Source organism: Gigantopelta aegis, chromosome 9 (genome assembly GCF_016097555.1).
Source record: "Gigantopelta aegis isolate Gae_Host chromosome 9, Gae_host_genome, whole genome shotgun sequence".
Lineage (NCBI taxonomy): Eukaryota > Metazoa > Mollusca > Gastropoda > Neomphalida > Peltospiridae > Gigantopelta > Gigantopelta aegis.
In genome coordinates, this window is record NC_054707.1 from 38579744 (window position 1) to 38591849 (window position 12106).

The following is a 12106-nucleotide window of genomic DNA, read 5'->3' on the forward strand; positions in this document are numbered from 1 at the left end:
ATCTCTCCTTTTACACAGCGCGCCTCTTAGAGTTGAACACATCATGCTCGAATTTACAAAAAGGGGAGGGGTCCGGACCCCTGGATCCGCTACTGTTGTATGTTCCAATAAATAAGTACAAACATAACACTAAACCTCGAACAAGTTAATATTTTAACTCCATACGGCATATGCAGACAGTAGAAATAGATTTGATGTTTGTAGCTAGAACAATGTGTTTGAACCTTTTTTTCTTTTTCTTTTTTGTATAAGAACAAACAAATAAATGAAAATGGAAAATGTGTCATTCATTCTCTTGTACGTGTATACATCTATCAGCTGATCAGTGCGTGGATTTCCCAGCCTAAGAACGTCTATAATTAGTTTATGTAACTCGAAAGGAAATGTTGAACACAACTCATACATTGTGGTTTGGTGTTCGGCTACTTCTTTAACATTAAATACAACACATTAACCATAGAAATATAATTGTATAGTATTTATATAATTATGCAGTCTGTGTAAATCGGTTGCTAAAAATAATATCTGGAACACAAAACGTAAATTCACCGGGTTTTCAATTCCCAAACAGCATTGATCCCTTCGGTTCTCGAGTCGCCTTGACCTTGACCGTGATACCCAGTTTATGTTTACGCTGTTTTTCACGTGAACAAGGGGTGATCCCCGATTTGGAATGCATGACTTCATAGACTTCATATCACATGGTTTAAAGATTCGGAGGAGACAAGACGTATATTATTGTTACAGAACAAATTGTGATAACTTTTATTGAATGTAAGTTCATTTTACTCTTGTTTATATGGTCAACTTACTATTTCAAATATAAATCGCAGAATGCGTAGCAGACGATATTTCTTTGTTTACGAAATTTCAGACGTTACTGTTTATAAACTTTATATATTTTTTTTGTTTCTGTCGTTAGGTTAAATTTCAAGTTATATTAATTTTCATTTGTTTAGAGAAATGCATGTTTCTGTTCGGTTTTAAATCGTTTAAAACTGGACACTATAAGACTTGTATAGTTTTAAAAAACTTTGATGCGAAAGCGAAATATTTCTATTTTCATTCAAGAATCCGTGTAACGAATGTTCATTATTCAGGCTGTTATTGGCATGAAATTCTTACATTATTGAACTTGATTTAGTCAAAATATTGGTTGGGGTTTTTTTTAATAAAGTAATGACTAGAATATATAGGTATGCTGGTATTAGAGCCATGTGCTGTAGTGTCTGTCGATTTGTTGGGCGACCACGCATCTATCGATTCCTGCGGCGTGATCGGCTCCTGATACCACAGTGGTTGGTGCATGCTCTGTACACGCAGGTCACTGGCTATTATTAGGCACGATGGCGAGGTTAGGGAACCGCTCAACTGTGTTGGTTACTTCATCTGTTAATGACCTAGCAGTTGTATAGTATTTTGTAAGACCTGGATTTTAAAATGTTGTGTCATAATAAAATCGATATTTTATTAGGCCTATTCACATATTTAAAAAAAAAAAAACCAAACTTGTTTTGTGATCAAGTTACGATTCTAGTAGTTAACTGTTCTGTCAAAGATGGACACGAGATTACGTCCGATAATTATTTATTAAAATGATAATGAATGTACAGGCGGCGGTCATGCTGGCTAGGATTACGCAATTTATGGTAGGTAGGCTATACTCTTCCAAAAAAGTATGGTAACCTGAAATATTAATGTTAATGTGAACTATTAGACCGAACATACGTTTTGACCACAGACATCCCAGTAAAGAACGTTCAGGTCTGTTAATCACACACCGAAACGCATTCCATAGTTTGCACGTGCATCACGCAGTAGCCCCGTACATGTGCGTGGGGTGTCATTCTCGATTTTTACAATTTCCAGTAATGTCCATTAATCACTTTGGAACATTATTTCTGTCAGTCTTTTTTTTATTCTGTTGATCATACAGTTGTTATTGTGGGGTTTTTTAGTCATTTTTATTGTTTAAATTTGCGATTTACTGATAAAAAACCCCGTCAACTTTAGAATTTCACTTCTGACACCAGTCATCCTTCAAGATCTTTGGTGGTCATAAAATCTACTGTAATACTGAACTACCGGTTGTAATGTTTGTCCAATTAATTCACTATTATCATATAACCATTTCATACAGCTACTATACCGTACAATTTTGGCAATTGTAAATTCTTATTACAGTTCGCCTACTCTTTTTTTCTTTCTTTTTTTTTAACAGTAAGACATGGATTAAAATTATTTCATAACAAAATATAAATATTTGACTATTCAAATAATACAGGCTATATATATCCAGTGGTAATCCTGTTGGAGAACAATATGGTCTTTTGATAACTTGGATGTGTACACTGATGTCACCTTAGTCTGCGCGGCACAAAAGTCTGTGCACGTTAATGACGTTGCATTATGTCTTGAAACAAGTGTTGGGGTATGTTTGTAAACAAACAAACAATGTTAATTTAATTAACAAAACCGTTGTTAAAACAACACATCTTGATTGTGAATATATGTATAAAACTGGTTGATAACATTTTTATTGAAAAAACTGAATTAATGCACTAAAAGTATACTTTTGCCAGCCTCGATCAATGTGTTCTTCTATCACCTGTCAACACGCGAGTCAATGTTGTAATGATCAACCTTGCATATCAACTTACATAAATTTACATAGAAGCTTCAATACATACATTATTGTAATTTATGAATCGATGAATGAAATGAATGTCTTATTTTATCTGTTGACGTAAACATTCAAGCATACTTAGAATTTCCCTCCGAGTGACACAATGCAAAATAGCTGCATACAGACTTTGAAGATTGCACTTACAGCATGGCCTATTTTAGCTATAGTCTGTTTCAAAATTATAATTGATTGTCCTATGTCTAACGAACACTATTTGTGCTCGTTTATACAGTTAATAACAGACAATTTTTTTTGAATAATGATCAAATATTTTTACATTGGCATTTTTTCATATTAGCATTTTGTGTTGTCCAAACTAAGGAGCATGGAACACCATTTATATTTATCTCATTTGCACAGTCTAAATGTTTATGAAACCGACTATAACAGGAAGTGTTTGTTATTTAGAACTTATAAAAGTCGGATCCATTGTTTGCTGCGCAGACTTATGTGCCGTCATGCAGGCCAGTAAATGCAGGGGGGTCCCACTAAAAATGCACTCATTACTTGAGTTTTAAAAACATTAAAATCAAAATAACTTTAGTTGTAACACGTTTATTGTTCCATTATACTGTGGCGGTGAAACAAATATTTTTAAAGAAATATTTTAACTTTAAAATATAACACAAATGCTTAGGTGCGCAGACTTGGGTGCTACCAGTGTATGTACCTGTACATGTACAATGTCATCATTTATATTCCTAAACATGTTAAGAATGAGTCATTTTATTGCAATACTACCATATTTACTTATTAAATATATATATTATGTGGTGGTATACAAGATTCTAGGTGTGTACATACATTTGACAACACTTGAGAACTGAGAGACATGGGCTACATTGTACATGTATTAAATGTTTGTGTATTTCCCGTACTCTTTTTTTTTTTTCTCTCTCTCTCCCCCCCCCCCCTCCCCCCCCCCCCCCCCCCCCCCCCCCCCCCCCCCCCCCCCCCCCGCCCCCCGGAGTAGGGAAGAGATAGTACTAGTAGTAGGTGCTTATTTGTTAACTGGAGTTTAGTATTACCAACTTAAAACAATAAGTGTTTTGTTTATACAGATCTATAAAGATGCTTGACAACGAAATTTATCGGAATGAAGTTCATTGTCTGAACAGAGATACAGGAGTAATGCCTTTTGCTGAAGTTAGTTCATCACTCGTGATACCCAACACACCAAAAGGAGGTCTTCTTGTTCGAGTGAGTTACCGTGGTTTTATTGCAGCATTAAATCAAAGTTAAAATTTATACAAAAATGTCGTAAATTATGGTTGTCATGGTCCATATTTTCGAAGCAATCTTAGCCTACGAAATCGTAAAATCGTCGTAAGCTATGACGTCACTATGGCGTGCACTGTAGTGACGTCACACCCTACGATGATTATAGGATTTCGTACGACTAAGATAGCTTCGAAAATATGGGCCCAGTATTGTAAGCTTTTGTTCTTTGACTATCATTTAAAAAAAAAGACGAAAAAAAAAAGACAACTGCATTATAGTTGTTTTATTATTTTCAAAGACACAAGGTATCTGAGCACTCAGCCACTGTCTTGTCTATTGGTTCGAAATGTTGGGTTTTTTTTTGTAGTTTAACAACACAACTAGAGCACATTGATTAATTAATCATTGGCTATTGGGTGTCAAACATTTGGTAATTGTGACTCGTAGTCGTCATAGGAAACCTGTTACTTTTCTATTAGCAGCAAGGGATCTTTTATATGCACTTTCCCACACATCGGTTTAAGTGCACATGAGCTACCAGGGTTAAATTAAGTACTCTAACAACACCTTGGAAATTACTTGATATATTTTTATAATTTTTAGATAGATGATAGAACTGCTGTTTAAAAGTTGTCAAAGAACATGAATGCAGTGTCCAATTTCAAAACATGTTCTGGCAAAGCCTGACTATCTATTGCTGCTTTTTGGTAAGAGTAGTCTTGTGTGGTGGCACCAAGTTTCCTCTCCATAAATATGGGCTAAAATGTGCCAGGGTATCGTTACACAAATACTTTGGGGTTTTCCCCTTTATTATGGTTGTAAATGATTGGTTTTGTGTTTCTTGCAGGTGTGTTATGCTGGGGCGTGTTATAACGAAAACCAGTTTAGACGACGAGGAATTCGCCCCCGATTTCCAGGTATTAGAGACACTTCACTGTATCCAGGTGTGCACATCATTGTACCATCTTTGCAATATCTATATATATTTTGCATTTCATAAAGGAAAAGGAGAAAAATGGTGGCTGTACAATATCGCTTAAAAACATTGGCCAAGTAACAGATGTACATGTAATGTTCACGATGAACTTTTAGCATTCATTTCATACACACACAATTGTTTACAATATTTGGCCTTGAATCACAGTACTAGGTAGCAAAATATTTTAAAAAATAATTTGGTCAGTGATGTGTTTAATAATCATAAATATAAAATGAAATGCCATACTGTATATAAATTGTACATAGTTTGTTCCAATTGGCAATTTGTTAGAATGGTACATTAAAACAAAAATTGCTATTAGCTGGTCGTTTACATCACTGATGGTTAAATGTGTTGCACCATGGTGTTATAGTGAGCCAATAGTGTTCTTTTTGTAGTTTATGTGTTACACGTTTCTGTTGTGTTTTTGTGGTGAAGGTTTTTTTAACCAATTTTGTGTTCTATTTAACATTTTCAATTTTTTTATTGATTTTGAATTATGTCGCATTGGATCTCATCATTTTTGTTCATATTAGGAAAATCTCTTCAACTAATTGGATGTTAACGATTATTATGTCTTGGAAGGGGGGAAATTAGCCTCATGCATTTTGACAACATATTGAAGTAATCTGAATTATGCAATTCTGAGATAGTTTCGTTGTCGCTGAATATTTTTAGGTTAAAACTATATGAATACAAGTTGCATATATAAAACTGGAATTGATTCGAAAGCCAGTCATACTTGAAATGGCGATTTCCAAAATGAGACAAATCAAATGTACATATTTAGCTAGCAAATGGATGTTAATAGATATATACACCTATGCTATGAAATTGAAATGTGTAAGTTGTGCATCATCCATTTAAATGTCTTCATGTAGGTATATCAAACGAGCATCTTCAAAAATTAAAGCTGACATTGTACAATATATAGATATTATAAATATTTTGACACATTGTTTGGTAAAAATCTTTCTAACATTTTTTCTTTTGTGTGGTTTTAAATAAGTTGTTAATAATTTGATCATTTTTACAAAATGTTTTTTAAGAATGGCCTGCAAAGCCAGGAATAAAATGTTTTTTAAGAATGGCCTTTGATGGTTAAAGTTTTGGTTTGTTTGATGACACCACTAGAGCACATTGATTTATTACTCATTGGCTATTGGATGTCAAACATTTGGTAATTTTGTCTCGTAGCCTCAAGGCGATATCTATACCTTTTTTCCCATTAGCAGCGACATGATCTTCTATATGCACTTTCCCATAGATGGAACATCACATACCACAGCCTTTGTGGAGCACTGGTTGGAAAAAGAAAAAAACCCAATCAGAGAATGGGTCCACAGAGGACATTCAAATTTGTTTTTGTAGAATAATTATTGGCCTTAGTAGTCATAATGTTAAATGGGTTCACAGGCAACAAGAAATAATGTCAGCAATTTGGCACTTCAGTTTGTCTAGGCCAAACAAAATGCAGCAAAATAAAAGTTATTAAACATTTCCCATTTTAAAAATGAGCTTTTTGGAATGTATTATTATTAATCATATTAGGCAAAATTTATTTCAGGTTTGGTGATAGCATATGTGGATATCTTTAAATTGCAGAAATTAAATGTACTGATTTTAATCCGTGACTTTGAAATTGGTGCATATTGTTTCAATTTTTGTTTCCATCTTTCTCTCCTGCAGGGTATGAAATAGCTGGTATTATCGAAGATGTGTGCAACACACTTCCCAACAGCAATTACACACCAGGTGACAAGGTGATCATATTTCCTGATGATAAATTGTCCGAAAGTGGCTACAAGGAGTTTATTGCCATCAGTGACACGAGTCAGGTCCTCCAGATTCCTCGTAACTTGCAACTCGATATTGCTGCCATGCTGCCAGGAGGAGCTCTCACTGCCTACAGTGCTGTTCTCAAGGCCAAACCACATGTTGAAAAACTGAAGGAAGTCAAAGGTTAATAAATTTATTGGGTTTTTTTTAATCTTTGGATTCAGAGATTCTGGGGTGGGGTTTTTTTTTTTGTGGTAAAAGGCAGCTGGTGAAGAGTGTGTATTAAAATCAAACGGCTTGCAGATAATGGGGGGTGGGGGATGTTTCTCTTTTTTAAATTATTATTTTAACTACTTGATAACCATGCCCAACACTGAATGCTGTTTTTTGTACCGTTGCATATTTACAAATATGCTATACTTTTTTCTTTTTTTTTATTATTTATTTATTTGCAGCTATATGTTTTTTGTTTTGGGAATGAAAAATGTAAAAAAAATTTGTGCTTTTTAGTTTGTAAAAACTTTTTTTATTTTTTTCATTAACTTTTTTTTTTTCCTTTCTACCTTGCATACCATCCACCTTTTTTCCTAACTGTATAATCAACTGGGTGTATTTTTATCTTTCAGCTTGTGTGAATGTGTTGATAGTTGGAGCTGGGGGCCTGGGACTTTGGACATTGAAAATTGCCAACTATTTGATTAGTGGCAACTGCTCAGAAATAAAACTGTTTGTGGCAGACAACAGCATAGATAAGCTGCTTACAGCGCAGGATCACAAGTGCTATGATATCATTCACTGGAACGAAGAGGATCATGAGGAATACATTGCAGAGCGGACAATCGACGCTTGTCGTGGTGGTGTCGACGTCATCATTGACTTCGTCAGCTCACCAAGAACCATGCAAAGATCGCTCAAAGTTCTCAACAGGGTAAGGATGTTGATTCTTTTTTATTTAATTTTTCCTCCTTTTTTTCTGTCCTGAAAATATCTCTGTCTGTTCAATTAAGCTAGTTTTTATGTTTTGTTTTTTGAGGGGTGAGGGAGTTTGAATTTGAAGTCGTGTTCATAAACCAAGTGTTGAGATACACTTATGGGAAAAGGTTAATACGCATATACTATAAAAACAAACATATTCACTAATTTAATTGTCACCTAGAAAATAATAATACAGCAGCTTTTGTGTTAAAAGCTTATAAAAGGTGATGAAAAACGTATAGCATTTGTATAAAGTTTGCAGTTAGGTGTAGATGTGTACTTTTCATATTAAGGCTCGAAATGACAGGGTGCAGGCGACAAATGATAATCAGTTCCACAAGCACCTGTTGCTTTCCATCTCATTTTTGACAGTGTTCTAGATATTTCCAGAGTTATTGATTTCAAGAAGCAATAATATATGCCTTATGCTGGTGTCTGGATAATATTCTTGGTTTCAGTCGCCAAAATTGGGCAGATGAAACCTTGCTAATACTAATAGCCAACAGTAGTTGCCGGTATTTGGCTAAAACCATGTAGCTTGTGTTGATAGCAGTGTGTTTTGAAATTATATTATTCTGGGTTTTTTACTTTTGCAGGAGGGTTTAATACTCGTTGGCGGTAACAGCATGTCTGAAGTGAGCATCAGCCTAAATGCTCTGGCGGCAAAACAACAAAGCATTGTGGGAATCCCGAAAGGCAGTATGAATCAATTGAGAGAACTAGTCAGGCTAGTAGCAGAACAAAAGGTATGCACTATGTTTTTGTTGGAGATTTGCTATGTGGAGGGAATTATGTCCACTAGTGTGGCAGAATAGAACTCAGTTAGTAAAGTACTCACCTGAGGTGCTCGCATCGTCGGATCGAATCGCCCCAGTGGACCCATTCTGCGATTGTTTCCCATCCCCACCAGTCTCTCACGATTGGTATATCAAAGATTGGTATATCAAAGGCTGGTCCGTCTGTGGGAATGTGCATATAAAAGATCCCTTGCTGCTAATGAAAAATGTAGTAGGTTTTCTCTTTATGACTTGTCAAAATTGCCAAATGTTTGACATCCAATAGCCAATGATTAATAAATCATGTGTCTTAGTGGTATTGTTAAACAAAATGTTAACTTTTTGATGCTGTTTTTATGAAGAGTTGTGATTAATTTGGTTAATCTATTTCTCCATATTTAGATGTTGAATTCAGTAAAACATGTAAGAAATATATTACTTAGATGCAACATCAACTGTAGTCCGTCCCATCCTACAAAAATGTGTATTTTTGTAAATTTTAATTTAATTTGACACAAGAAGAAAAGTTTTGGAAATAAAATGTTTACTATGTTTGTGTGCAATTTAGAAAACAGTCGGCTCAGAAATAAATAACTTGTAGTAAATTCCATTGTATGAAGAAAAGAAAAAATGTTCCCTGTGGGACGGACTAGAGATCTCTACTTCATTATGTTTGCGTGTTTTTGTTAAAAGAAAATACAGTATTCAGTAAACTTAATCTTTCAGCTGGAAATTCCACAATATGCAGTTTTCCCCGTTGAAGAAGCAAACCAGGTTTTCAAAGACTTGTGTGATTGTCGGATCACGGGACGAGCCATTTTCAAATTCGGCAACATCAACCAGACTGCGATGGACAATGCCACACACCACTGACCGTGATTGATCATCTGTAGAATTTGTCAGGTTCTCTGTGTTTAGTGAGATGAAGCTTGTCCGTCCCAGCAGAACAGCAGGATGAATACCCAGAGTTGCTGTCTGGTTATTAACCGATGGTCGAGGTGCGAAACCCATGCAAGCTGGATCAACAGTAGTTCAGTCGGGAGACTGATGCGTAACTTCGATATTGTTACTTTCACCAGGAACCAATGAAGAATGGCCGTTTCTCTGTTTCAGTGATGGACAATACTTGAACATGAAATAGTTAGCCACAGCATTTTCGTTATTCTTACTACAGACATTTATGGAAGTATCTGAACTAATTAATATCGTGTAGACGAAATGCTGGATTTAAAAAACGAGAGAAATTTGTTTTTTGTTCTTCTATGGAATGTTGACAATGAATTGAAATGAATTGTGTTCATTTCAAGAAACAAAAACTAGTTTGTGCTATTCTGAAGTGTATTGTACTATGTAATAATTTTAAGTTATGGTCTGATGGTAAAAGTGCTATCGGTTGAAAACCAATCAAAGTGTGGCTGTTTCCAACTATAAATTCTGTGATGTACATAAAAGTATGTATGGAGGTTTGAATTGCGTGTTTTGAATGGATGCATGTGCATATTTCATACAAAAAATCTTCCACTGATATAAAATGGAAGGGCATTCTCATCCTGGGATGTGATAGAGTACTTTGTGCCATTTTTACTGTGTTGTTCCCAGTTTGAATGGGCACAATTTTTTTTATTTCAAAACTGCCTGGGAATATTCGTAATGTAGGTATTACAAATAGGTATGAATGTAATCATTTTATTTATGACCTTTTATCTACTATAAAATCCTTGGTCAAAAAAATAATAATTGCACACACCATTTCAGAGTAACATTGAAATTATTAGTTTATACTTTTAAGGAAAGGAGAAAAAAAGTATGGCTGCCATTTTTGACAAAAGTAATCCAAGCATTGTTTTAAGTTATTCAAGCCTCCAAGAGTATTTCTGTTGATGATGTGGCTAAATGTGCTTTGAAAAATTTATCGTTTTGGAGTTTATAATGTTGAATATTTCAAGTTAAATTTGTTATTGGTTATTTAATAAAGTGAATTAATAGTACTATAATGTTGAATATTTCAAGTTAAATTTGTTATTGGTTATTTAATAAAGTGAATTAATAGTACTTTTATGACACATGGCATGTATACAGTTTATAGGGCATTGCATGAATGGATGAGAATATCTGAGCATGTTTTTACACTGACAGCAGAAAGAATGTGTAGATCTTGTGCTTGTACATATTTTTAACCCTTCGTGATGTTCAGTTTTAGATGACTGCGAGTGTCAGTAGTGCTCTTGTCTGTTTTGTACAGAAATATTTACAGTGCAAAATAAATTGCTTATATGAAAGTAAATATTTTGTCCAGAGTTTTCTTCAGAATATATCTTTCAGTAGCAGGACTTGTCTAAATAATGAATTAAGATTTTTAAAATAGTTGATTTTGATTAAGTTTGTCCAACTAAGATTGAAACGCACATTGCCACTGTTGGTACACACACAAGTGCCTGGCTGTCTGGACAGATGAAGAGTGAAGACCTGGCCACCATGTAGACTTCGTTTCATTTATTCTTTATTTACGTGCTTATATTCAATTAGGGTTCAAGCATGCTGTCCTGAGCACACGCCTCTGCTATATGGTTGGTGAGAGATTAGTCTTGATTAGGGTTTAACACTAACCCACTGAGTTGTTAAACTTGCTCTGGGAGGGGGCCCACTACCGGGTACCTACCAGCAGTATGTCTGATGGCTACTAGACCATCGAGGCCTGTCTCATGTAGACTACTATGGATCATTTATAGGCGGTGCTGGATTTATAAGGGGGCAGTTGCCCCGGACCCCCCTGCTAGAGGGACCCCCCAGACTAAGGACTTCCTTTATTAAAACAAATGTAATACTAGTAATTGTAAAATTAGTTTTTTTTTTTATTTGTCGTGTAATTTAGTTTTTTTTATTTGTCGTGTAATTTAATTTCTATGTTGAGGGGCCCCCAAGGTCTAAATCTGGCGCTGTTTATAGGCATTCACCAGCACAATACCTTGGTCTTAAATACCGGTTGTGGGGCACTGGTTATATCTAGCATTGATACATACTACTCAGTTTTATTGGGGATATTTGGAAAAACGTAAATCAACTGCATTTTTAATTTGATTGATGACATGCCAAATTGTAGTTGTGCATTACTAAGGTAATGTGTGGAATATGCAAAGCGCATGGTCTCAATGATCACAATTTGCATAAATTTAAGATGCGCACAAATTATTTATCGTGACATGTATCTGGAATATCCCTAGCGAAAGTTGACTACCAAGAGTCACTTTTCGAGAAATCTGAAAACTAAGTTTTAGCACTTGAAGCAGTTAGCTTGTATATATTTAAAATACTTCAAAACGGGTGGGGAAGGCTGCACAGATGGACAAAGAACGTGTGATGGTGACCACGATCCAAATGAACAAAAAACCCGTTTATGAGTAATTTACTAAAACAATGTGTATGTATAATGTACAGTGCTGTGACAGAATGTTGGCAAGCTGTGGACATGTACGTGTATTGAAAGAATTTTTTACGAGAGTACAAATTTGTAGTGTGGGGTGGGAGGGCACGAAGGAAGGAATGCACAGTTAGGGGGATTATTCACGGGTACAGGCACGGATTCAGAATTTTGGCAGGTGGGGTTGGGGTTCGGGTCCAAAACTACTTGTACATGGTAACAAATGGAAAAAAAGAAAATGTTTTGCGGTCATGGACAAGCACTTTAAAATG

The 12106-nt window shown here is 35.2% G+C and overlaps 1 protein-coding gene across 2 annotated transcripts; it reads left to right on the top strand.

Moving 5' to 3' along the window:
- Positions 1-618: 618 nt before the first annotated feature.
- On the top strand, positions 619-10700 carry LOC121380423 (zeta-crystallin-like). Of its 2 annotated transcripts, none has more exons than XM_041509235.1 (7): positions 619-774; positions 3748-3886; positions 4755-4851; positions 6576-6848; positions 7292-7593; positions 8237-8386; positions 9143-10700. In XM_041509235.1, exons 2-7 carry the CDS (start codon positions 3758-3760, stop codon positions 9287-9289), a joined length of 1098 nt encoding a protein of 365 aa, XP_041365169.1. In that variant the 5' UTR covers positions 619-774; positions 3748-3757; the 3' UTR covers positions 9290-10700. The 2 variants fall into 2 exon arrangements, with proteins under 2 accessions (XP_041365169.1, XP_041365170.1); XM_041509236.1 differs by having other exon boundaries at positions 4755-4824.
- Positions 10701-12106: the final 1406 nt, after the last annotated feature.

What these genes read in the sequence shown, in the direction of transcription:
- LOC121380423 (XM_041509235.1), top strand. Translation starts at nt 3,758, where the DNA reads ATGCTTGACAACGAAATTTATCGGAATGAAGTTCATTGTCTGAACAGA. An exon ending in AGACACTTCACTGTATCCAG is followed by an intron (nt 4,852 to 6,575) that starts GTGTGCACATCA and finishes TCTCTCCTGCAG; the next exon opens with GGTATGAAATAGCTGGTATT. An exon ending in AAAACTGAAGGAAGTCAAAG is followed by an intron (nt 6,849 to 7,291) that starts GTTAATAAATTT and finishes TTTATCTTTCAG; the next exon opens with CTTGTGTGAATGTGTTGATA.